The sequence below is a fragment of the Doryrhamphus excisus genome, linkage group LG6 (assembly GCF_037039965.1).
Source record: "Doryrhamphus excisus strain RoL-2023G ecotype Guam linkage group LG6, RoL_Dexc_Guam_v1.1, whole genome shotgun sequence".
In the NCBI taxonomy this organism is placed as follows: domain Eukaryota; kingdom Metazoa; phylum Chordata; class Actinopteri; order Syngnathiformes; family Syngnathidae; genus Doryrhamphus; species Doryrhamphus excisus.
The window spans coordinates 17,873,962-17,897,218 of NC_136362.1; the positions used below are offsets into that span (position 1 = coordinate 17,873,962).

Genomic DNA, 23,257 nt, shown 5'->3' on the forward strand with positions numbered 1-23,257 from the left:
AACTTTGTGTAAATAGTTACATAATCCAGCGTGTTCGTATAGTAGGGGGAGAAACCTTCGAGGTGTATTTGTTTCATAATTGGAGCCATGTTTCTATATTATAATAGGTGTAAATAATGATTTTTTTAAAATATTTTTTACGTTTGATTACATTATTCAGTCATCACACACTTTTTTAAATTAAAATTTGAAGGCACATAATCAAAAACTCAGTACATTCGTGATTATTCCCGCAGTGTTTTGTATCACCCCCCAAAAAAATCATTTTAGCAACCACAGGTTGAACGTTAACGTCAACACGTCATTTTGACACTAGGGGGCAGCATTGCTTTCATTTCACTGCACCAAGAGAGGCTCGCAGGCAACATGAAAGTCTTTTAACATGCTTATTTAAATGATTTTATTATAATATAATCCCAGATATAAACTCAAATGAGAACGTCAGTCAGTTAGTCAACGTGCATGTGTTTGTCATGCTTGGGGGGGAACTGTCAAATTGTACTTTTCCAGAAGTGAAGGAATCATGCTATCATGGTTATAGTAGCGTTTAGCCAAAACTGGAACACAAAATGCACATTTTAGCCTGAGTTCAAGCGTAAAAGCTATTTCTTAATAAATAATCACTATTAATAAAAGTGTTTTTTCCAAATATTTCCAATCAATCAATAAACAACTAAATGCACATGAAAATAATATAAAACAGAATAATTGTTAGTTTTTACATTTTAACCGGCTAAATGTCAAGTTGATGGGCATCAAAGTGTCGTTTATGGACTGCATTGCTTTACACTCAGTTAAAAAAAAAACATTAGCTTTTGTATTTTCACAGTTTTATGTTTGCATTCAGTTACAATTCAGTTTCTCTGAGTCAAGTATTGTTTTGCACAAAGCATACATTTCTCAGCAGCAGGAAGACAAGAAGAGAGCATGCTTAGTATAAATAATTCAAATATTAGCTAATAACAGACCATCTGGAGTGCAATACATCTTCCTGACCGTGCAGGTCCATCGCCAGCTGGTGGAAGTCATGCCATGTATGCCAGTCTTCTCAGGTGATCCAGCTGAATACAGTGAAATGTTCTTGCAGTGTCATTTGCTGATTCCTAAACCGATCTTCATGTACTCGTAAACAACATAGCTGATGCTGACAGCTGGAATGACTTTCATAAAGTTTGGGAGGATGCCTCGGTAGAGTCCAAAAAAGCCATCTTTGGCTACAATGTTCTTGAGTAGGGAACTCATGGAGGGCTGGTCTGAGGCATCCAATGAAGCTGAGGAGAAGCAAATAAGGATTATTTATCTGAGTACCCATGATTGTAGTAAAACATGCCAAAGTACACAGCTTCAGTTTGACTGTGTAGCTGCTGAAAACAAATACACTCCACTCTGTTTACCTCTCGCTTGCATGCGCGTGCGCACCAGTGCAAGAGGGTAGCTGGCCAGCTGTCCGCAGGTACTTGAAATAGTCCCGCATCCCAGCAACACAAGAACTCCTGGATTGGCCGATTCTTTGGTGTGGTACGACAGCCACGCGTTCTTAAGACTCTGCATACAAAAACGTGATAAGAAGGGTTTTTTCTTTAGAGCTGACAAGATGTGATGGATTTGTATAATTAATTAGCAGACCGGTTAGCGCGCAGACCTCACAGCTAGGAGACCAGGGTTCAATTCCACCCTCGGCCATCTCTGTGTGAAGTTTGCATGTTCTTCCAAAAACATGCTAGGTTAATTGGCCACTCCAAATTGTCCATAGGTATGAATGTGAGTGTGAATTGTTGTTTGTCTATATGTGCCCTGTGATTGGCTGGCGACCAGTCCAGGGTGTACCCCGCCTCTCGTCTGAAGACAGCTGGGATAGGCTCCAGCACCCCCCGCGTGAGGAAAAAGCGGTAGAAAATGAATGAATGAATGAATTAGCAGACCTACCTCGTAAACGGCGAGGTCTATCCCGGCGTAGGGAATGATGCCAATTAAGTTTGGAATGTAGCCCTTGTAGAAGGCCTTGACGCCCTCTTTCGTCAGGATTGTCTTGGCACAGTTGAACATTCCTGAATACTGACCGGTTTTCCTCAGTGTCAGCCTCGTCTTTAATACCTAAATCAGACACAAGACATTAGGCAAGGCACAATTCAAAAAGGCAATTCAATGTACTTTACAGACAAGTAGGCAAATACAACCGTTCTATTTCAAACATAACTTCTTAAAATCCCTCCATAAAACATAGAAGTAATAGTTACGATATGCTAGCCTGGATTTCAACATTGTCAGAGTTGAGGCCTGTCTCACATCTTTTGGGAGACTGTACCAGATTTGGGCGGCACGGCGGTCGAGTGATTAGCGCGCAGACCTCACAGCTAAGAGACCAGGGTTCAATTCCACCCTCGGCCTTCTCTGTGTGGAGTTTGTATGTTCTCCCCGTGCATGCGTGGGTTTTCTCCGGGTACTCCGGTTTCCTCCCATAACTCCAAATTGTCCATAGGTATGAATGTGAGTGTGAATGGTTGTTTGTCTATATTTGCCCTGTGATTGGCTGGGATAGGCTCCAGCACCCACGTGACCCTCGTGAGGAAAAAGCGGTAGAAAATGAATGAATGAATGTACCAGATTTTAGGAAAGACTCCTTCAGGTTCCCATAGCTGAGATGGTTCATACGGCTCCAGAATGTCAGAGATGTACCATGAAAATACAGCTGTTTTAAAGTCTAGTCTCTGAGGTGCATTGACTGGTTCTAGTCAGGACTCGAGCAGCAGTATTCTGGATGTACTGCAGCTGTTTTACAGCTCATTTAGAGATCAGCGGTCATTATGGTAGCATAGCCTGCTGCAGACAAGGCATGGGTCAGTCTCTCTACGTCTACTTTAGACACTATTCCCTCGACTTTGCCAATGTTTCTGTCTTTTTTGTGTCATCTTCTATGGGTGATTGTTCCATAAACAATACCTTGTGTTCAAATAATAATAATAATAACCTCTGCAGACTTAATATATAAAAGCTAGGGGTGAGGGGTTGTAATTATCTCCAGATATAAATGTTTTGTGCTGCTCAAAACCCAAATAAAAGTCACCTCCATGGGGTAGATAGCAGTCTGTGCCGTTGCTCCAGCCAGCGAGCCCGACAGAAACCTTTTGTGTGTCTCAATTTTCTCCCCCTCTGACGACAGCAACTTCTTAAACTGCAACAGGAAGTTCAAAATATTCATCTTGTCAGTCCACGGAAATGCTTTTCAGGACAGCTGCTTTACTTGCTCATATGCCATGAACTTGATGGCCGTCTCAGGTGCGATCTTTAAAACATTGATGCCGTTGCCTCTCCAGAGTGACATGACACCTCCCTCTAATACCAGGTGCTTGAAACCTCCTGCCAGGCTTATTTTGTTCGCCTTACTGGAGTGAACCTGCAAGTTTAAAAAGCAGCGTTACTTACAAAATGAATGATTCATTTAACGAGAGGTGAACTTACCTGCATGAAAACCTTCATTCTATCCAGGGGGGCCGTACCGGTGCGGGATACGGAGCCCGCCACAGCGCCTGCGACCAGCTGCTTCCACCAACCGCCTGAACTCTTCTCCTCTTCTGTGAACTCATCAGGGATGGCGAGGCTGTCACCTATATCCAGCACCTACGTGAGGGCACAGTGCTAACATTAACCTCAGTCACATGACTATCACAAAGGTTACCACAAATTCCTTATTTTCAGTTGTGATGTCGCTTGGGTGGTACGGTGGTCGAGTGGTTAGCGCGCAGACCTCACAGCTAGGAGACCAGGGTTCAATTCCACCCTTGGCCATCTCTGTGTGAAGTTTGCATGTTCTCCCCGTGCAAGCGTGGGTTCTCCGGGTACTCCTCCCACATTCCAAAAACAGCCTAGGTTAATTGGCGACTCCAAATTGTCAATAGGTATGAATGTGAGTGTGAATGGTTGTTTGTCTATATGTGCCCTGTGATTGGCTGGCCACCAGTCCAGGGTATACCCTGCCTCTTGCCCGAAGACAGCTGGGATAGGCTCCAGCACGCCTGCGACCCTCATGAGGAAAAGCGGCAGAAAATGAATGAATAAATGAATGTCGCAGGGTTGCTACAAGTTGTTCAGAAGAAACACTGAGACAACATCAACGCAGTAACACAACCAGTAAAAGGTCACTAGTAAGTTGAAGTTTTGTTTTTTTTAGTCTCTTACTGCTTCAGATACACATATTCTGTGTTTTCCCAAAAGCAAGAGCAGCTGGTGAGACACAGAAACACACACACACACACACACAATGCTGCAGAGGTAATTTAATGTAAGGAAGCAGTCATGTGGGCCAATGATAGGGAAGAATGCAGCGCTTATCGTGTTTTCTAACCTAACACACTACAGTTAGTTGTAACGTTAATATATGGATAAACCGTATTGAGACAGGGCTGCACGGCGGACGAGTGGTTAGCACGCAGACCTCACAGCTAGGAGACCAGGGTTCAATTCCACCCTCGGCTATATCTCTGTGTGGAGTTTGCATGTTCTCCCCGTGCATGTGTGGGTTTTCTCCGGGTACTCCGGTTTCCTCCCACATTCCAAAAACATGCTAGGTTAATTGGCGACTCCAAATTGTCCATAGGTATGAATGTGAGTGTGAATGGTTGTTTGTCTATATTTGTCCTGTGATTGGCTGGCGACCAGTCCAGGGTGTACCCCGCCTCTCGCCCAAAGACAGCTGGGATAAGCTCCAGCACCCCCAAGACCATTGTGAGGATAAGCGGTAGAAAATGAATGAATGAATGAGTATTGAGACAAACCTCTATTAATAAGTAACAATTTTATTATTATTATTATTATTATTATTATTAAATAACAATTTAGGGACTGTGTTCCAGTGTACAAAGTGGCATGGTGTGGAAGAACATAAGAACCCTGACCTAAACCCCACTAGGATTTACCGACTTCTCAAATGCTGTATGATATTCTTCTCCGTTCCTGTATGGTCGAGTGTCCTAATATTTTTGTCTACCTAAAATAGGAAAATATCATCACCGATAAGAACATTTGTCAGGTCGCAGGTCGCCATCTTTATTCTGGTTTATTTTGTTTCATGGGGCTGTCAAGTTCTTCCACATCAAATATGAGGTGGGGTGGGATACTATACTGTATGTATAAGTATCTCAAGCAGATTATACTGTACAGTAACAAACCAGGTAGTCAATTCGTTAATCTGGATTAAGATCGGGTGAGTGCTGCGACAAATCTGACCTAATTACTTCAGACAGTGAAAGGCTTTCAAAACAGCGGCCCGAAATGTTGACTGCAGTGAGAATAAATCCATACAAAGCTATCACAGGACGACTGCACATCACGTGACTCCATTTCATTGCTAGCTGCTTTTTTTTTAGACGGGACTGTTTCTTTGCATGCAAATGACTCTTACCGAGGAGTGCTTCCAGTAGCGTATAATCTCCTGCAGGTTGTGAGCAGGGCAAAACAGGAAGTAGTCCCTCCATTCGTTCCAGTCCACCATCATGGTGCCGTCGATGTCCATACTGAGCAAACACACAGACACAGACACATACTCAGCTACTGCCATGGTTTGTTTCATTACAGTATAATGCAGGACTAAAACAGCACATCACTCCTTTTATAGTATTTTTTTGTAATAAAGTCTTAAAAATAGCACTGTGCTCATGTCACAATTTTTTTTTTTAAGAGCATCCACGCAGTATATCCATAAAACAGTGTGGCCCTCCTGTTACAGTGAGGATCTTTGACTAGCATTTGTTGCAGCTACTGCTAACTACTGCATTGTGGAGCATTTTTGTCTTAAAGGATACCCATTATGATCATTTCCAGCCCTTTGTATCGAGTTGTGCACTCCCATAGAGCAGCGATACATGATAACCACCACAGAAAGCTTTGTAGATCTTCCAGAATCTGCACCTATTCCAGCTGTATTTCCTCGGATTGCCAATACTGTCTGTTTTAATTTATTCCACACACGGCCCGCCTCCAGGCATGCCCACTATTTTGTGATTGGTCACACTCCCAAGCGTTCCCGAGGACTTCCAGAGTACTGCCGAATCCCACTTTTTAATTTTGTCAGTATAGAAGTTGATAATAAATGAATAAACCTGTTGGAAAGCTACTTGAAAAGTCGATAGGTACTACTGGTAGCTACTGGTGCGACTGGTTTGAAAACCCCTGACTTACTGTGTATAAACTCAAAGTAGTAGTAACGTAGGTCCGCGTTTACTGCGTGCAGACAATCTTGGCACAACATCAGTAGTGGAAATGTAGTCATTAGATGTTTTTTTTGCGAGACTACCTATGTTTTAAAAAACTTGTGAAAAAAAGGCTAATATGAACTCCGGACATTGGTGAGCTTGTAATTTACACATTTCAGTCCCACATTTTTCTCTTCACCTGGACTCTGCAAATCAAACCACTTCTGCTCGCCTCTTTAGGCAAGTTAGATGTCCTTAAAACCTGAACTAATATTTCCTGGAAGCCATTGTGCCGTGCTAACGCGGTGAAATCAGAGCAGTGAAACAGTGCAGCAGAGCGGGGGGAAGGCAAGCCTTCAGCTTGTACCCAGGCATATATATATATATATATATATATATATATATACGCACAGTCGTATATATAAGGAAGTCCAGCTCATTGTGACATCACATTGAGACGGTGTTAGAAAAAAAAACTCTGAAACCAAGCATTCAGACCCATCCCAAACTTCTTTCAGAGATCACTTCCAAATGCTCAAACCTCATTATGTGAAACTTTGGCATTGTTTAAAACAAGACTACAACATTCTAACAACATTTAAAGATCAGAAAAGTGGGAAAAGCATAATAGCTTCCCTTTGAGTGCTTACAAACATGGAACGGATAGAGCTTTTAGAATCATTAATGAGCATACAAGAGCAAACATAAGTCTTATTTTTACTCTAGTGGGTAGTATGTGGAGTTTAACACGTAAGTAAGCAAGCAAACCTCTGCAGGATTTTCAAAGCGTCCACTCTGTTGATGTTTAAGCCCAGTTCTGCAAAGGTCTGCTGGATCTCGGTGGCATCAATGCGCCCTGACGTGAAGATAACAGTACAGTTATATACCACCACAATGGGTATGTAAAACAATCATTGTGTGATGACATATGACTTGCAGCTTTAACTTTACCTAGATTATCTATCAATTACATGATAGCTATAATAATATGTTCAACACGACGATGTACATCAACTCCTGAAAACAAACTCCTACCGTCGTTGTTTTTATCCAGACTCTTAAACGTCAGCAGCAGCTTCTTTTCATGCTCTTTCAAATATTTGGCGAACTCCTGGAAGTCCAGACTTCCGTCTTTATTCTGGTCACCGGTCATGACAATTTTCTGCAAACACATGAAATAATTATGTTGTCTCATTTTCTCCAGAAGTGTCTGAAAAAGCAGAAGGGGCTCCACCAGTGTTCAGGAGACCAGCTCCATGGTTGTACCTGAGCGGCACCCTGTCGGAACACTCCCATTGCCTTCAGGCCCGCACGGAGCTCGGCGACATCCACCTTCCCATCTTTATTTGCATCTAACCTCTCAAACAGGTCCTGGTACGACCTCTCACGATCTGCATCCCAGCACCGGGCTTTGGGGAGCGACAAGCTCGGTCCCGTCCGAATCATAGTCCAGCAGGTCGGAGGAGTGCAAAGCAGCGTGTTACGAAATGGCTTCAATTAATCCATGTCGGAAGATATCCGCGAGGTTTTTTTCTTTTTACATGCAAACACTCACTACAAGTAGTCTGTTCAAAACTGGTGTTTGTTGTTCGGCTATTTTACATCCAGTCCAAACACTCCAAAGCCTTTCAGTTGAACTGCAGCACTGCGATGGAGGGCGGAGCTACGACTGCTGCGTTGCTATTCGCAGCATTTTCTGCGGAAAAGCAGCAAATACGTCAATAAGATAGCAAAAACCCCGATACATACAATCCGTGGACGGAGACATTCTCCTAGCATTTTCCCCCCGACGCTTAACCTGCTCTTACTCCTGCTTTACGGAGGAGACAAAGCAGGAAATGCTAGGCCTAATCTCTCCATCTACATAGACGTGTCAGTTGACACATGCAGTGTGGGGTTTCCTCGCATACAGTACCATGAATGGCCACTGGAGGGGAGTGTTTCATCGCGTAATTAATTGTACCTTTGTACCCACTTTTACCATAACATTATACTGCACTGTAATTGTAGACATTGGCCTACATAATAAACTTAGTGAGTCCAAATAGAGTACTAGAGTCCTAAATCCTAGAGTCTAATGAGGTCCTAAAGATGTACTCACACATTTGCCACTAACAGGAATACCAGCTACCATCAAACTGCATATTCATTTTAGCATTTTTTATGTACCCGAGTCAATAATTAAATTAAAACTGCCACAACCTGAAAAATGTACTGGGCACAAAGCCATCCCCATGTCCTAAAGCAGGAGTGTGCAAACATTTACCATCAATGGCGCATACTGAAAAACATCAAAGCCTTCAGGGGTCATCTTGATACTGTATTTATTTTTTTACACAGGCTAAAACCACCTCAAGTGGATATAGAGTGCATAAAAAGATAGGGATACTTGGCTTTTTGGTGAAATTTCAGGATGAATCTAAAATGCACTGGAACCTTTACAGGTAAACATAACCTGACCTTCTCTAAACTTTTTAATACACTACTTGTTGTTCTCTAACAAAGAGCTGTGCTAACAAAGGAAAACAATGTTTTTGAAACAACAGTAAACATATACAGTATAGCCTCGGTTCACGAAGTAGGGTACGTCAATTATCATGGGGGTAAGTGAATGAAATGAAAAAACAATTAGCGTCTAACACTCAATTACGAGTGGGCCTGAATGCCTCAGGGCGGGAGGAGACAGGCGCAGAAATAAGACAGTGTGTGAAATTGATAATTGCTCTGTGTGCATCATATTAAGAAATAAGATTATAATAATCTTATCAATAATAATAATTATTATTTTGTGTATTAAAAGTGTTTCATCGTGAAGATTTTTTATTTAGATTTTAGTTCCAATTGATCCCGTATGGTGCAGCAATGAAAACCTGTGACTATGAGTGGAGATTGACCCTAAAATGAGGCTTTATCATTATTCGTATATCGTATTTCATACACTATTAAGAAGTATTTTAAAGTTTGGACACCATGGAAAGATTCCAGTCTGATAATGGACATTTCATGCTAAACAAGCAGGGTCAAAACTAGCAAACTACTATCAGTTCTGAGGTAGCTTTTTCTAAGAATGGTGCTTTCAGGTGCATCCCATAACTCCTAGGTCAGAAGTTGCCGCTGCTGTGGTTACAGATGTACATTACCACCTGAATAATAATAATGGATTCACTTTATTGTGAAGGGCTTTTGGTACCTTGAAAAGGACTATTTAAAATGTAAGCCAGTATTATTATTAATTGTATTTTAGAATGTGACGCAGGCTAATACAACACAAGATATGGGCTACAATGGCCAAAACACGCCTGTCTTAAGGGTTAAATTCATAAAATAAACGGCATTGATTACCTGGGTGATGAGTCATTTATGAGTTTAGTATGGAATGTATGTGATTTAAAATCAGTGATAACAAAGTGTTGTAACCGAGTGCTGTATTTAAATATAACTTGTGGTAAGATTTTGGTAAGAGTTTGTAGACTTTGTTTCGTCATAAGTCGTATTGTGACGGATTTTGTCAGTGACAGCACTGATCTTGAAGTTCTGTTGGAGATGGGGCCAAGAGTAAATGTAGAAACATGCGATGTGTGGCATGTTGTGAATGGAAGCTGAGGCTAAGGTGTGTGATGAATGACTAATGCCTCGTTGCAGCCAATAAAAGCACGACATGGCTGCCCACACTTTACGAGCGGACTTGTAGCAAGTGGGTGGGAACAAGGAAGCGATGTCGAAGTTTGAATCCCAACAGCTGAGGAGGGCAGTGAAGAAAGTCCAGCTGCCTGTCAATCCTTGTTGCTTTTCCTGAACGCACCATGTCTTTCATTCTAATGAAAAAGAAGAGATTCAAATTCAAAGTGGACTTCGACTTGGAGGAGCTGTCGTCGGTTCCCTTTGTCAACGGTGTTATATTTTGTAAAGTTCGCCTCTTATGTGGAGGCTTCGTACAAGAGTCTTCTCGGTAAGTTTTGGAGCTATTTTTGACAGACGTGGACTACATATCTACTATTTTAGCAGACTAAAATATAACCAAAGTGTTTTCTCTTGGCGTAAAGGCTGACGTGGGATATGTTATTAGGAAAACGTAGTAACATCATAGCATTAAAATGTAAACATTACAGCCAGTGGCATAATATACTCACTGCGCATATGACATTGTTTTAAAATATTTATTTAGCTCATTAAATCAACACGATTGTCATTGAACTGAGCATGGGTTGAAACATTTGCGCTGATCAGTTGCTAGGCTGCCGTCTGTCACTGCTAGAAGTCAGAACTATGGCCGTATCAGCAGTTTCGTGTATTACACAATTTCCAATGTAGTCGGTAACCACAGTGTGATTTTAACTATATTACTAAAATTACTTTTAGTAATGAATTAATTTTACCTCATTAAATTAACGTACTCTTCAATGTATTTGCCTGAGTTGAACCGTTGAAACGCAATGTGGTTGTTGGACAAGTGCCGCATGCCAATGCTGAACTATCAACGTATCAGCACTTTCGTGTATTTTTTTACACAATAATTTCAAATGTAGTCAGTAACCACTGTGTGATTTTAACTACATTGTGTAAAATTACTTTCAGTGCTTTCAGCTGATTAAATTAGCTTAATCTTGAGTTGATTAGCCTTGTTTGAAGAAACGTTTGCGCAATATGGCTAAGTGCTGCATGCCAATGCTGAACTATCAACGGATCAGCACTTTCGTGTGTTTATATTTGTACACTGCACACATTAATTAGGTAAGTTTTGAACCTAGTCAGACGGTGTACGTTTTCTTCACTGCAAGTTAGAAAATTTAAAGCAACTAAAACGTGATATTTTCGTAATAGCCCATCAAGTAAAGACAGACTATTCTATAAATATCTTAATACACACACTATAAGTAGAAATGACCCATGAAAGTACTTCAATTTATTGTTACAGCCAAAAGTTTGGAGACACTTTCTGATGCTGTTGAATGAGAAGGTGTCCAAACTATTGACTGTCACTGTATGTGTATTGTTTGTAGTTGTATATGGGATGCAAATACCCACACCACCACTGTGCCGGATTAGGTTACCAAACAAACGGAATATGTTGTCCAGAAATTGTTTCACCATACAGTATTAAATTAGATTGTGTGATTGTTGTATATGGCCTTGTCTGCCATACATTTTCAATATAGTTGAATGAGACTCTATAGCAGTAACCAAAATACTGAGAGCATCCTTCCATTGCAAACAGTTAAACCATGACTGCATGCAGCCAATATGAGTCACCTTGGAAAAACGAGCCAAGACATAGCTCATGTCAACTGTTAGCTGTAATACATCACCTTGGTAACATCCTACTAAAACAAGTCACACTATACAGTGTACACAGAGCGTCACTGGACATATCCATATTTAAAGTCTTAATCATGACTGTGACTAAAAATATATATTTCCTGTGGTTTGTCATAGTTTTTAAGAAGTATATTTAAATCTTGCTTGCCTCCCAGGGAGCCTGTTCAAGCCAATTGTGTGCGCTGGAGGAAGCGATTCTCCTTCATGTGTAAGATGAGTGCCAATGCCAGGACAGGTGTACTGGACCCTTGTGTGTGTCGGGTGTCTGTGCGCAAGGTACACAGCATGTGCATGTGCTTTTGACAAGACTAAAAAAATGGCAGCAGTCTCAACACTCTGCAGAAAAAAACAGATTCTTCATAAAGCTTAAGTGTGCTTTTGCAGCTACACGACAACTGTATAACTAATTAATGTTGGTGTTTTCGTCATTACAGGAATTGAAGGGTGGCAAAGCATTTGCAAAGGTACTTTTTTATTATGAACTTTAGTGCATTATTAACCACATGTTTTATACTACTTTAGTTACTGATTGAAACCGCCTGTAAACTCTATGTTAACAAGTAACTATTATGATGAGTGGTAAGTGTATTTTCACTACTATATTGATCACTTCCATTGATCTGTGCAGCTGGGCTTTGCAGATTTAAACCTGTCTGAGTTTGCTGGGTCAGGTAGCACCACAAGGAGGTGCCTCCTGGAGGGATATGACACCAACAAGACCAGACAGGACAATTCCATTCTCAAGGTACTATGACTTATTCATCTATCTTTCTGTCCATCAACTGACATTCCTGTTGTCTTACAGGTTGTCATCACAACACAACTCATGTCTGGAGACCCCTGTTTTAAAACGTAAGGACTTTTGTTTTTATTTCACTCAGTCATATTTTTAAATCAGTCTGATTAAATGCTATTAATCTATTCCAGGATTGCGCGATTAAGTGAAAAGGGAAGCTTACTAAAGGCAGTTGACAGTCATAACATATCCCTTCCAAGTGTAAAGAGACAGTATGCTACATTATGAACATGAAGGCAGGGAACAATTACTCATCACATTAACAATGAAAACAGCTGACTTTAAGGCACACAATACTTTTGTGTTCTGTTATTGCCAATTTAGCCATATTGTACTGAGCAGCCAAGACACCGAGTACTACTGCATCAAAAATTTGAAGAATGATTTTCCAGAAATTTCAGATTTCTGTACAACTTTGTGGCACTCTAGTTTTTTTTTCAGATCACACTGTATGTTCTACTAACAACATCCTGTCTGTCAACAAGTGAAAATACTCGCTCTAGTCTGATGTGAAAGTGACCCTCAGCAGAGATTAAAGTAGAATTTTGATCATGACATCTTATATGAGCGCTGATAACACCTCGCCTACTCATTGATGCAACAGCTGAGATGCGATTAGATTAATTAGACAGGAAGTCAAGGGCTGTTTGATAGATGGCAGAGGATATGCAAAGGATATGATGCAACACACTCCTGGTAAAGCTTGTGACATGTGCAAACTCCACTTTCTCTGCATTCTTTCACCTTGAAAACGCCCCACACTTGTGTAATAATACACAAGTTGCTGCCAAGGAGTTGTTTAAAGTATAAACAGTGGAAGTCCAGTCTGTCAACCCACTCATTAACTCACTGCATGTGGATGATGAGTAAGCACAGTGGAAATATGAGGCATTGATTTAAAACGGTGCTTGTCCACCCTGGTCACTCATGTTTACCATAGCAACACAGGAGTGGTTCCTCTATTAACGTCTGCTGAGGCACATCTGAATCAACTCATGAATAATCCACTTCTAACAAACGTGTATATGCTCTCCCTGTAGACCGTCGTCTACAGCCATGACTTTGTGTATACCACATGCTGAGGCCGAGTGTCTCCTCAAGGAACGGAAGGGAGGAGACGTACACCCATACCATCCAACAACAGGTACTACTAATATGTGCAGACTCTTCTAATTCCTCCATTCTTAACTACAACTGTAGAGTAACATACGACTTTTCGTTATCCTTCATTCATTGTGAAGCACTAGAACACTGAAATAATTATAGCAACACCAAAGTAAAAACTCTTGCATCATGTAATTGCCACTTCTGGCAGCAGAGGCCGCTATTACACCTGGAAACGTGCACAATAAGTTACTTCCCAAGTGCAATACTATCACTTCTTGGAACAGAAGTGCAGTCTCTGTTGTATTGTGTGTATTAACAGGATAAATCGGTAGTCTTGTATCGCATGTCTCTTAATTCCAAGTAATATCAATAGACTAGTGTTTAGAAACAAACGCCTTCTGAGTAGTTAACATTTTTATACTTTTGACTTGCACAATCTGACAAGATCCAATGCATGGTATTAATTTTCAAACATTTAGTGTATGGAAGGTGTAGTATCAGTTCTTCAAAGAAACCTGCAACCAGAGTAATAAACAATACAGAGAACTATGAGAACTTATCCATTCATTTTAAATTAGATTGCACAGGTGTGCCTAATATTGTACATTATTACAATTGTGGTTTTCCTATATTCAGGCAATCCAGTCCCAGACAAAGGGGTTACCAGTGGCCACACCAGAACATCTAGCTATACCAGTCAACAGTCCAAAGTGTCAGGTACAAATACACATGTATATCTTTTGGAAGTCAATATTTCCACTCCTCATCCATCAATTAATCCTATTCTGCAGGCTACAGCTCCAATCATTCAACTTCACCAGATCTTAGCCATCGAAGGAACGCATCAGGAGGTTCCACCTCTATCAGCATCGACAGCACCTCAGAGCCCAGTGACCAGCATACAGAGAAAGTAGTAGACAAGGAGAGCCGGCCCTCCCCTTTAGTCCCTGCAAGTTGCTTTTACACGTCTGAACAGACCTCCACAACTGCCAAGGCTTTTAGGTAACACTTAACCCGCCTTAACCCATGGTCTTCAAGCACATCGTCCTAATATCCCACCTTGATCAAATCTGTGAACTAGACATCCGGTCAAGCAGAACTCGATGGAGAATCAGCTGACGAGGGTGAATGCCACCAGGGTTAACGCCGACGACATCATTGACAAAATCCTGCAGGGCCAAGATTTCAGCCACAGTATCTTGGACTCAAGTACGGAGGGTGTGTAGTCTGCTAGCGTCCTGCAGAGAGGATCAAATTACATTAAAGTGATGCAGTGTCACAGCGCTCATACGGAATGATGATTCCCTGACTTGTCATTTACAAGATGGAATATGGTATTTGAACTTCAATCATTAAAAGGATGCATACAGAGGACTTTCGGGCACTGATACTGACACCAACATTGCATGCATTCTTATCAAGGGAGTGCATCCTTTCCCATCACAGCTGTTGTCCAAAAGATGTCATGTTTACTGTGCCACCAGTGTCCGTATGGGAACCTAACACAAACTTGTTGTGTGTGTATTTCATCACAGAGGAAGGACTCAGCTTGTTTGTCGGCCCCGGTGGGAGCACGGCTCTAGGAAGCCAGCACACGCGGTGGGTACCATTATGTAACTCTGGAATGTGTGCACCACTGTCCCGGACATTAATACTGTCAATACTATACTAATTCTGTGACATTTTGTAACACGAATACAAGTGCCATGTAACTGCTTGTTCTTTGAAATGTATAACATCATGGCATTCTCTTTCAGGGTCGCAGCTGGAGCCTATGAGCAGGTGGTGATCAAGCGCTAGGTTGCGGGAAGCCGTCACGGGTGTTGTGTTACACTGACTTGTAGGAAGTGGCATCATAAGTGACCCTGTGCCTTTCTAGCAAGAGGATGCAGTTTAAAAAGTTCTTACCTACCTACAGCATCTGTAGACAAAGAGAGCCATCTAGTGCCCAAGAAGTACACTTGCAAGCCACTGTCTTTATTATTTTATTTTTACAAAAAAGTTTTGGTAACTGAGTAGTCGGTGCTATCAGTCATCTTGGAATCTATGTAAAAATAAAATAAAAATAAGGGCTTAATGGTGAGGATGTTGCTGTATTTTTACCAGCCCAAGAACAACAGTTGCAAGACTTTTTATTATTTATTATTTTATTAACGTTTTGGTGTTATTTTGGAATCTTTTTTTAAGGTAAGGAGTTAGTTGTAATTTCAAAAAATATATACTCCTTATAATAATTGAGCGCATGTTTTTTTTATATTTCTTGAGTGTGTGTGATGAGAATGTTGCTGTATTTTTACTAGCCTAAGAAGTTGTAGAAGTATAGTTGCAAGCCACTGTTTTTATTATATTTTAAGTTTTTGTAACTGCAGGCAGTGCCATCACACATCTTGGATTCTATGTAAAAAATAAAAGGGGGGAGGGGTTAATTGTTAAAATAGTCATCATTTATGGTGCTTATAATAATTGAGTGTATGTTTTTTTTAATTTCTTGTGAATGTGTGTGATGTGGATGTTGCTGTATCTTTAGATATTTACAAGGCATTTCACACTATTTTACAAATGGTCTCTTAATCATTATGCTTTCTGAATGTGATAAGCAGTGTATTTATGCTAAACGGCTAAATACTGCTCCAGCCCCATACCCAGCCTGGAGGGTTTATGTCTCACAGCTGGTCTGGGAGGCCCTGGGTGTCCTCCGGGTGGAGCTGGAAGAGGTGGCCGGAGACCAGGAAGACTGAGGGTCCCTATTCAGACTGCTTCCCCCGCGATAAACATAAGAAATTAAATGCGTAGAGGATTTTTTTAATAAAAATTGACCTCGAAAAATATATATGAATAAACCTGATATATTTTCCACATTTTTTTTCCACGTTATTTTTTATACTTTGGGTTCTTGACTGTCTTACCGCGCATGCGTTAGGATGCGATGACATCACAAGCAAATCAAGCAATAAAACACATTATGCTGCAGTATGTATTTTGACAATGCAGTCTGAATAACTAGCAGATACAGTCCAAAACTATGAAAATATTTTAACTAAATCGTTTTTTAAACGTAATTATGAAGATAAACCTTTAACACCTTGATACCGAATGACGCGCATATTTTCGTTAAATACAGCACGGATATAAAATCAAAGGCAGTTGTAGAGCTTTTTTTTAAAAAAAAAAAGATGATACTTACATGTGATCTTGTTTGCGGTCAAATCCCACGTTTAAGCATCCCGTAGAAAGGTTGCAGAAAATGTTTACAATATTGACGTATGAACGGCAGCTCCCATGTTGCTCTCAGCCTACTGCACCACGGCGCCAGCTTCCAGTTCCGGTTCCACCTCGCATCAGCACTTTAGGTTTTTTACGGCGGCGGGAAGTTGATATCATCGATTTTCCACCGTTTTGCTTCAATAACGGACAAAGTTGATAATAATCGGGACTGAATAGAAACAAACAGATGGATCTGTAAGTGGAAGGAGGACTACAGTACTTGAAAACAACTCGGCGTCGCGGGATTTAGTTGCCATGGCTAACCAGGCCGTTAGCAAGCCTGCGTCTGGAAAACATGGAAACGTACTGCCCCTGTGGGGCAACGAGAAGACGATGAACCTCAACCCAATGATTCTTACAAATGTGCTGTCTTCACCGTATTTCAAAGTGCAGCTGTATGAGTTAAAGACATACCATGAAGTGGTGGACGAAATCTATTTCAAGGTAATGCTAGACACAACTAATCCGCATGCTAGTTAGCTAGCTAGCCATCGCTACGTCAGGCTAACGTTTGGCTCACTGCTGCTACGGTTCAAATCGCCAATATTTTTTGTCTGGTCCGCGTTTAAACATCATCATTATGCGTTTGTATATGTCTAGCTAATTCACAATTATTCATAATGCCGATAGATACGTATTGTTGTAGTTTGTAAGATTGGAAGCCAATAGCGGCGTTTTGTATGCAGTCGCAGAGCACCCGTACTTTTAGTGACAGGCCAATCAGATTTTTCGTTTGTAAAGTTGACTACAGAATGAGCGTACACTAGTAATTAGTAATGCGAATTTTGCTCTCATTACAGGTGACCCATACCATGTAATTAATGCAATTGCATACAAAAATACAATGCGCAAATGGGCTGACACCAGATGTTGTTTTATGCACAACAGACGGGAAGAAAGTATTCAACATTAATTGATTTATTGCCAGTTATTAATGATAACCACCCCCCAAAAAATGCTCTGTCAAAGCCCATGACACGCTAGCTCAAGCATGAGTTAATGTGTGCATACTTTAGTGGAGTCATATAGTGTATAGAATTGCTCCTCCCTCAGTTATGAATAGTAACCACTGCCTTTCATAATAAATATCCCTCAAAGTGGTGTTTTATATGCTGTCCCAGAGCTCCAAGTCCTTTAATGGAAGACCGGGGAGTGTTAGGAAGTGTTGACTTCAAAATGTGCCTACTGTAGTATCATTAATGGTATCATCATTGGTAATGATAATTATGCTGTCTGTGCAGGTGACTCATGTTGAGCCATGGGAGAAAGGAAGCAGAAAGACTGCAGGTCAGACTGGAATGTGCGGAGGGGTAAGTGAGAAGTACGTGCTTTTTCTATTCCCCATCCTTTTACCCTCCTCTTGTAGTCCTCTCTAGAGTCACAGATGGTACCTATTGTTCTGTTATCATAATATGAGGTGTGTCTGAAAAATTCCATGACTGGTGTCACAGAACATATATTTCAAGTCCAAGCTACAAATTTTCCCCTTCACAGTAACACTCCCCACGGGAGTCCGATGCACTTTCCCAGCCATCTCTGCAATGCCTTCATGCACACCTTGAAGGATTCTTCTTCCAGGATCCTTTGCAGGTTTGTCGTTAAGGCCATGTTGAAAATAGGTCCTATTGATGACCATATTGATCATATGGGAAAATGAATAAAATCACTAATAGTCAGGTTGGGTTTGTAGGGAGGGCTGCTCCAGCATGGCAATGTTCTTCTCATCTAGGAATTGTTGGATACTCAGGGCATTGTGGGCAGCCACAAGTTGTCCTGATGCAACCCTTGCCGCTTCTCGTGCACAGAAAGCAAACACTACAAAATCTCTTGTGGATGTACCGCTCGATCGTGTGGCCCTGTGGCAAGTACTTGCAGCGTACGATACCTCTAACATGTGATCAGTCCTGGAACTTTTCTGACACACCTTGTATATCATAGAAAAAAAAATTGTTTATGTGCAATGATTTGCTCTATCGACTTGTCTTTATTATCCACTAGGTTCGTGGAGTTGGCACAGGAGGCATTGTGTCAACAGCCTTCTGTCTACTATACAAACTGTTTACTCTGAAGCTGACACGCAAACAGCTGATGGGCCTGATCACTCACACAGACTCGCCCTACATCCGAGCGCTTGGCTTCATGTACATAAGGTATAATTCATTCTTCTATAGCAGACAGTAAATTCCCTTTACGTGACATTGTGATTCTTCACGGTGTTATCTTACTTTTCTTAGATACACACAGCCCCCAGCAGATTTAGTAGACTGGTATGATGACTTCATGGATGATGAGGAGGTATGTCATGCCTGGTAATACTCTAATGTTTCTATTTCTCTCCATAAAACAACCCATGTATTGAAACTGCATTCTCCTGCTGTGATGCGCTGATTTTTCACCTTTGCCTTCATTTGGCTTAATTATCTGCAGTGTTGTCCTCTAAACCTGAGTAGCTAGGTTACTTGCTCACTGCCACGCTGCTGGTTGTTTTCAGGGTAAGTACCTCAATTGATGCAGAGTACATATTTCAGTAGTCTTTTGCTATATTTTTCTATGGCATGTGATATGCTTTCGGTAAGATTTTATCAGGACTAGTTGCACAACAAGACTATTTTCTATAATAGTCAATTGGAGCGGTTTGTATCATGTAGTATTACTGTATTATTACACTCACTTGACATGTAGTTAGGTACGCCTGTACAATTTTAGGCCATACTCAAGCACAGTACATGTCATTGGTCCGAACATGCGCAAGCAACATAATTAAGTCATGTAATGACATAATATAAATAAATATAAAGTGTTAAATGGGCCCTATCTATGAATTTCTTTACAAAAAATACTTAATAAACCTTTAAGGTTGTGTACATGGTAAATCTTAATTGTTCTCCTTTTGCCTGAAACTGTGGGATTATGCTGTCCGCTCCCTGACCACTCCGACTCTGTCATGACGGCTGCACCCATACAGACATATGCATAAGTCCGAAAGTTTTAAATACAGGGCCCTTTAAGGTAGTCCACAAAGTCCAATATACTGTACATTTGCTCATTCAGCACAAGTCACATCATTAATATGACAACTCCTTGCATCAGTAACAGTGTTAATGATAACCGCCTCTTTGTACACTCAAAATGGCCCACAAATTCAAAATATGTGCTGACTTGTGCACAGGCAATGGCACAACAGCATGGACTACATGGTCAAGTCATTAATGAATACAATCACTCCTTCCACCAGTGAAAAAGAAAAACTGCCAACTTGGGTAATAGACATAAATATAAAGACTTAAAGTCAAAGCCCACGCCACTCTAGCTCATGCACTAGGGCAGGGGTCTCAAACTCAATTTATTTGGGGGGCCACTGGAGCTAGGGTGTGGGTGAGACTGGGCCACATCAGGTTTTACAAAAAAAACGCATTTATTAAAAACAGAAAAATATACAAACTTTTTCAGTGCTTTGGTTCCGATTTTCTACAATAAAAGCTCTGATAAAACATTCCACTGTTCTCAAATCTTAATTTTTATTTTTCTGCACAAAATAAGATGAAAAATTAATAAACAAATCAAGAATAAAGAAAATCAATCAATCAGTAATAAATAAATATAATAATAATAATAAAAAAACAGCAAATAATAAAAACTTAAGAAACCACATGTAGTTGGTGGGTAGACAAATTATTTTTTTCAGATTAAAATGAACAAAGCATTACTAGAGCCCTGTAGACATGACAAAACACGACTATAGTCACATTTATACTTTTTTTTTTATTTACAACATATTGCGCAACTGCAGGGTCTTGAGACACATGCTAACTCGCAAACTAGAGAGCTAGCGAAATAAACGGTAGCCTCCAAGTTATTTCCTTTAAACTTAAAAAAGCCAAAAACTTACCACTTCCACATGGATAGGGAGGATCACTATTAACAGTTGTTTAACCTTTAACATGAACATTAATCAAACGTAATAATTATTTCTGGGTACATGATACCATACAGCATCCATATCAAACTTGCGCGGGCCGCACTAACATTAAACTTTCATATCAAGGCGGGGGCCTCAAACTAGTGGCCCGCGGGCCGCGTGTTTGAGACCCCTGAATAAAACCATTACCAAAATGTGTGCCCACTCACACATAGGCGGTGGCTCAGCATGCCCAATCTGGTCTTGTCATATGTGAGTGTCGGCACTCTTTCTGCCAGTTAAAAATATAAACTAACCTTGTATAATAAAACAGAAATACTACAAGTAATCCAAGGTCAAAGTTCATGGTACCTGTACTCAAGCATGAGCGTGTCCTGGATCTGATTAGATTGTACAGGTGTACCAATGTCATAGTCAGTGAATGTATTTGATTGCAGGTGTGCAACCAGGCCTCCTTTTGTTATTATTTTTGCCTTCTATTTAAATGAATTAATTCTATATACATTTATCATTCTTACCCAACTGGTTAATTCCCCTGTTTTTTTCTTTAGATGCCCATTGTGCAGCAGGTGAATTGGATAGTGTATCTCAGCACTGTTGGTTTGCGTGTGTGAGTGCAAAGCGGCTGTTCTCTACCATACAAAAAGTAAAGGACTGTTCAAGTGGGTGTGCACTTCATGCCCGCTCACATCTGTGCTTCCACTGTGGGCCATTGCTCTTCTCACCAGCTCCACAATATGCTGAAGGGGAAACAAGGAGGAGGCTGATGTTTCCTTCTCTGTCCTTTCAGCACAACCAGCATAATGTTGGCACATTGTTCATTGCTCACCTAGCTGCAATTCCAAAACTCATGCAACCACAATCTGTTAACGTTTTATTCAACATGGAGTCTCGCTGTGTGAGTACAGATGTCAGGGTCTGCTAGACAGCTTAGATGAGCCAAACTTTGTGAAACTTTCTGTTAAAAGTAAAGACAGACACATTTGATTTGGGAGATTAAGCTAGATGAACAGAGGTGAAGGCTCAGTATTTGGTCATCACATAATGCCTTTTTTTTTTTTTTTTTACTTGATGCAATGGTGATAAAGAATGCATGTCAAGTGACTTTCTGTTGGCTTCCTGTCGCTGTTTGATTCCAGGAGCTGGACGTGAAGGCTGGAGGAGGCTGCGTGATGACCGTCGGCGAGATGCTGCGCTCATTCCTCACCAAACTGGAATGGTTCTCCACACTGTTCCCCCGCATCCCTGTGCCTGTGCAGAAGAATATCGACCAGCAGATGAAGGCTCGACCTCGCAAGGTGGTTCAGAAGGAACCACAGGAGGAAGAGGATACTTTCGAAGAAGCAGGGAGGCAAGGGGAGCGTCGGCGCTCCAGGTAGTAAAACTTTGGTGTACTATTGCTGCTGTTGGAACTTTTTAGGTCAAACTTTTGCATAAAATGTACTGATTCCCGTTTTCCAGCTATTTGGATAGCAAACTAGTTTGGACGGAATTACTCATACCCTCTGCTAGTTGTTGCCAAGTCGTTAAATCTACGAAGTGCGTAATTTGCATGTATCCTAATATCCTAATGTCCTAATGCCCAATCTTGGGACCGCAGCGATAACACAGCAGTTGCCAGTTACCATATTTATCATGAATATATAGATTTAAGACAACATTAATCTTTTACTTAAATAATTGTTTTCAGTATCAGAAACATCTGGTTGACTAGTAGAAAGAATGTATCGATCTCTAGACCTTATATATAAATCCTGTCTTAGATATGCCCATATTTACTTATTAAGCTTAGCGATGGTAGTATGGCATTGTGGGTAATAGTGCCATTGTTTTCATTAACCAGGACTCCCAGGCGGACACCAAGCCCCAGACGCTCTCCCAAACGGTCGAGGAGCCGGAGCCACCATCAGGAACGAGACCGCCACGGCCCCAGCTTTGATCGCGAGCTAGAAAGGGAGCGGGAACGTCAGAGGAAGGAGCGTGACGGCAGGGAACGCGATAGGGAAAGAGTGGACAGGGAGAGGAGGCGATCCCGCAGCGCAGACAGAAACCACCCTGAGCGACGGGAACGCCGAAGAAGTCGCAGCACCAGCCGGGACAGAAGGAGCGAGCGGCGAGACAAAGAGCGGGACGGAGGCGACGACCGCAGCAAGCGGAAGGACCGGGACCACCATCGAGATCGGCCCGCAGAGAGAGAGAGGTCCAGGGAGAGAAAGAGCAGGGGGGAGAGCAACGACAGGAGGCACAAAGACGACAGGGAGCGGCACAGAGACGAGCGCAAGGCCAAGAAGTCGAGCCGAAGTCGAAGCCGGGAGAGGCGGCACAGAAGCGGAGGCGAGGAAAAGACCAGGAAGCGGGATGGCAGCCACAGCAGAGAAAAGGAAAGAGACGGAGAGCAGCGTGCTCACAAACGCAGTCGCAGCAGAGAGAGGAGCCATCACCAGCGAGAGTTCAGTAACGATCACAGCAAACACGCCGACCGACGGAGGAGTCAGAGCGTTGAGTAAATGTCACCGCCTGCGTCTTTTTTTTTTTTCTTCATGTTTTCTATCCAGTCGTTGAAATTTCACTTTGTGCGAAACAGAAGGAACGTCATCAAACCTGGATGAAAACATGACTTTATGGTTTTCTGCCTTCCTCACTTCCTAGTAGACCATTGTTAGTCTT

General features: G+C 41.4%; 3 protein-coding genes across 10 annotated transcripts; 2 read left to right on the forward strand and 1 right to left on the reverse strand.

Annotated features, from left to right (window-relative positions):
- Positions 1-390: 390 nt before the first annotated feature.
- LOC131125293 (mitochondrial adenyl nucleotide antiporter SLC25A24-like) lies at positions 391-17,090 on the reverse strand. Of its 3 annotated transcripts, XM_058066706.2 has the most exons (11): positions 16,592-17,090; positions 14,467-14,645; positions 7,224-7,350; positions 6,957-7,044; positions 5,399-5,510; positions 3,460-3,618; positions 3,242-3,394; positions 3,065-3,172; positions 1,927-2,094; positions 1,395-1,545; positions 391-1,271 (listed from the first exon to the last, which is right to left on the reverse strand). In XM_058066706.2, exons 3-11 carry the CDS (start codon positions 7,339-7,341, stop codon positions 1,090-1,092), a joined length of 1,239 nt encoding a protein of 412 aa, XP_057922689.1. In that variant the 5' UTR covers positions 7,342-7,350; positions 14,467-14,645; positions 16,592-17,090; the 3' UTR covers positions 391-1,089. The 3 variants fall into 3 exon arrangements, with proteins under 3 accessions (XP_057922689.1, XP_057922690.1, XP_057922687.1); XM_058066707.2 differs by lacking the exon at positions 14,467-14,645 and having other exon boundaries at positions 16,592-17,089; XM_058066704.2 differs by lacking the exons at positions 14,467-14,645; positions 16,592-17,090 and adding an exon at positions 7,455-8,100.
- Positions 9,691-16,245, forward strand: LOC131125295 (EEIG family member 2-like). Its single transcript, XM_058066709.2, has 11 exons — positions 9,691-10,137; positions 11,660-11,780; positions 11,939-11,968; positions 12,133-12,249; positions 12,310-12,356; positions 13,341-13,444; positions 14,044-14,124; positions 14,199-14,409; positions 14,489-14,625; positions 14,943-15,006; positions 15,165-16,245. Exons 1-11 carry the CDS (start codon positions 9,992-9,994, stop codon positions 15,205-15,207), a joined length of 1,101 nt encoding a protein of 366 aa, XP_057922692.2. The 5' UTR covers positions 9,691-9,991; the 3' UTR covers positions 15,208-16,245.
- prpf38b (pre-mRNA processing factor 38B) lies at positions 16,700-23,182 on the forward strand. Of its 6 annotated transcripts, none has more exons than XM_058066708.2 (6): positions 16,700-17,115; positions 17,913-17,981; positions 18,670-18,821; positions 18,906-18,966; positions 21,730-21,965; positions 22,434-23,182. In XM_058066708.2, exons 1-6 carry the CDS (start codon positions 16,927-16,929, stop codon positions 23,095-23,097), a joined length of 1,371 nt encoding a protein of 456 aa, XP_057922691.2. In that variant the 5' UTR covers positions 16,700-16,926; the 3' UTR covers positions 23,098-23,182. The 6 variants fall into 6 exon arrangements, with proteins under 6 accessions (XP_057922691.2, XP_078647708.1, XP_078647710.1 ...); XM_078791582.1 differs by having other exon boundaries at positions 17,052-17,115; positions 17,913-17,992; XM_078791587.1 differs by lacking the exons at positions 16,700-17,115; positions 17,913-17,981; positions 18,670-18,821; positions 18,906-18,966 and adding exons at positions 19,003-19,163; positions 21,142-21,200.
- The last annotated feature ends 75 nt before the right edge of the window (positions 23,183-23,257 follow it).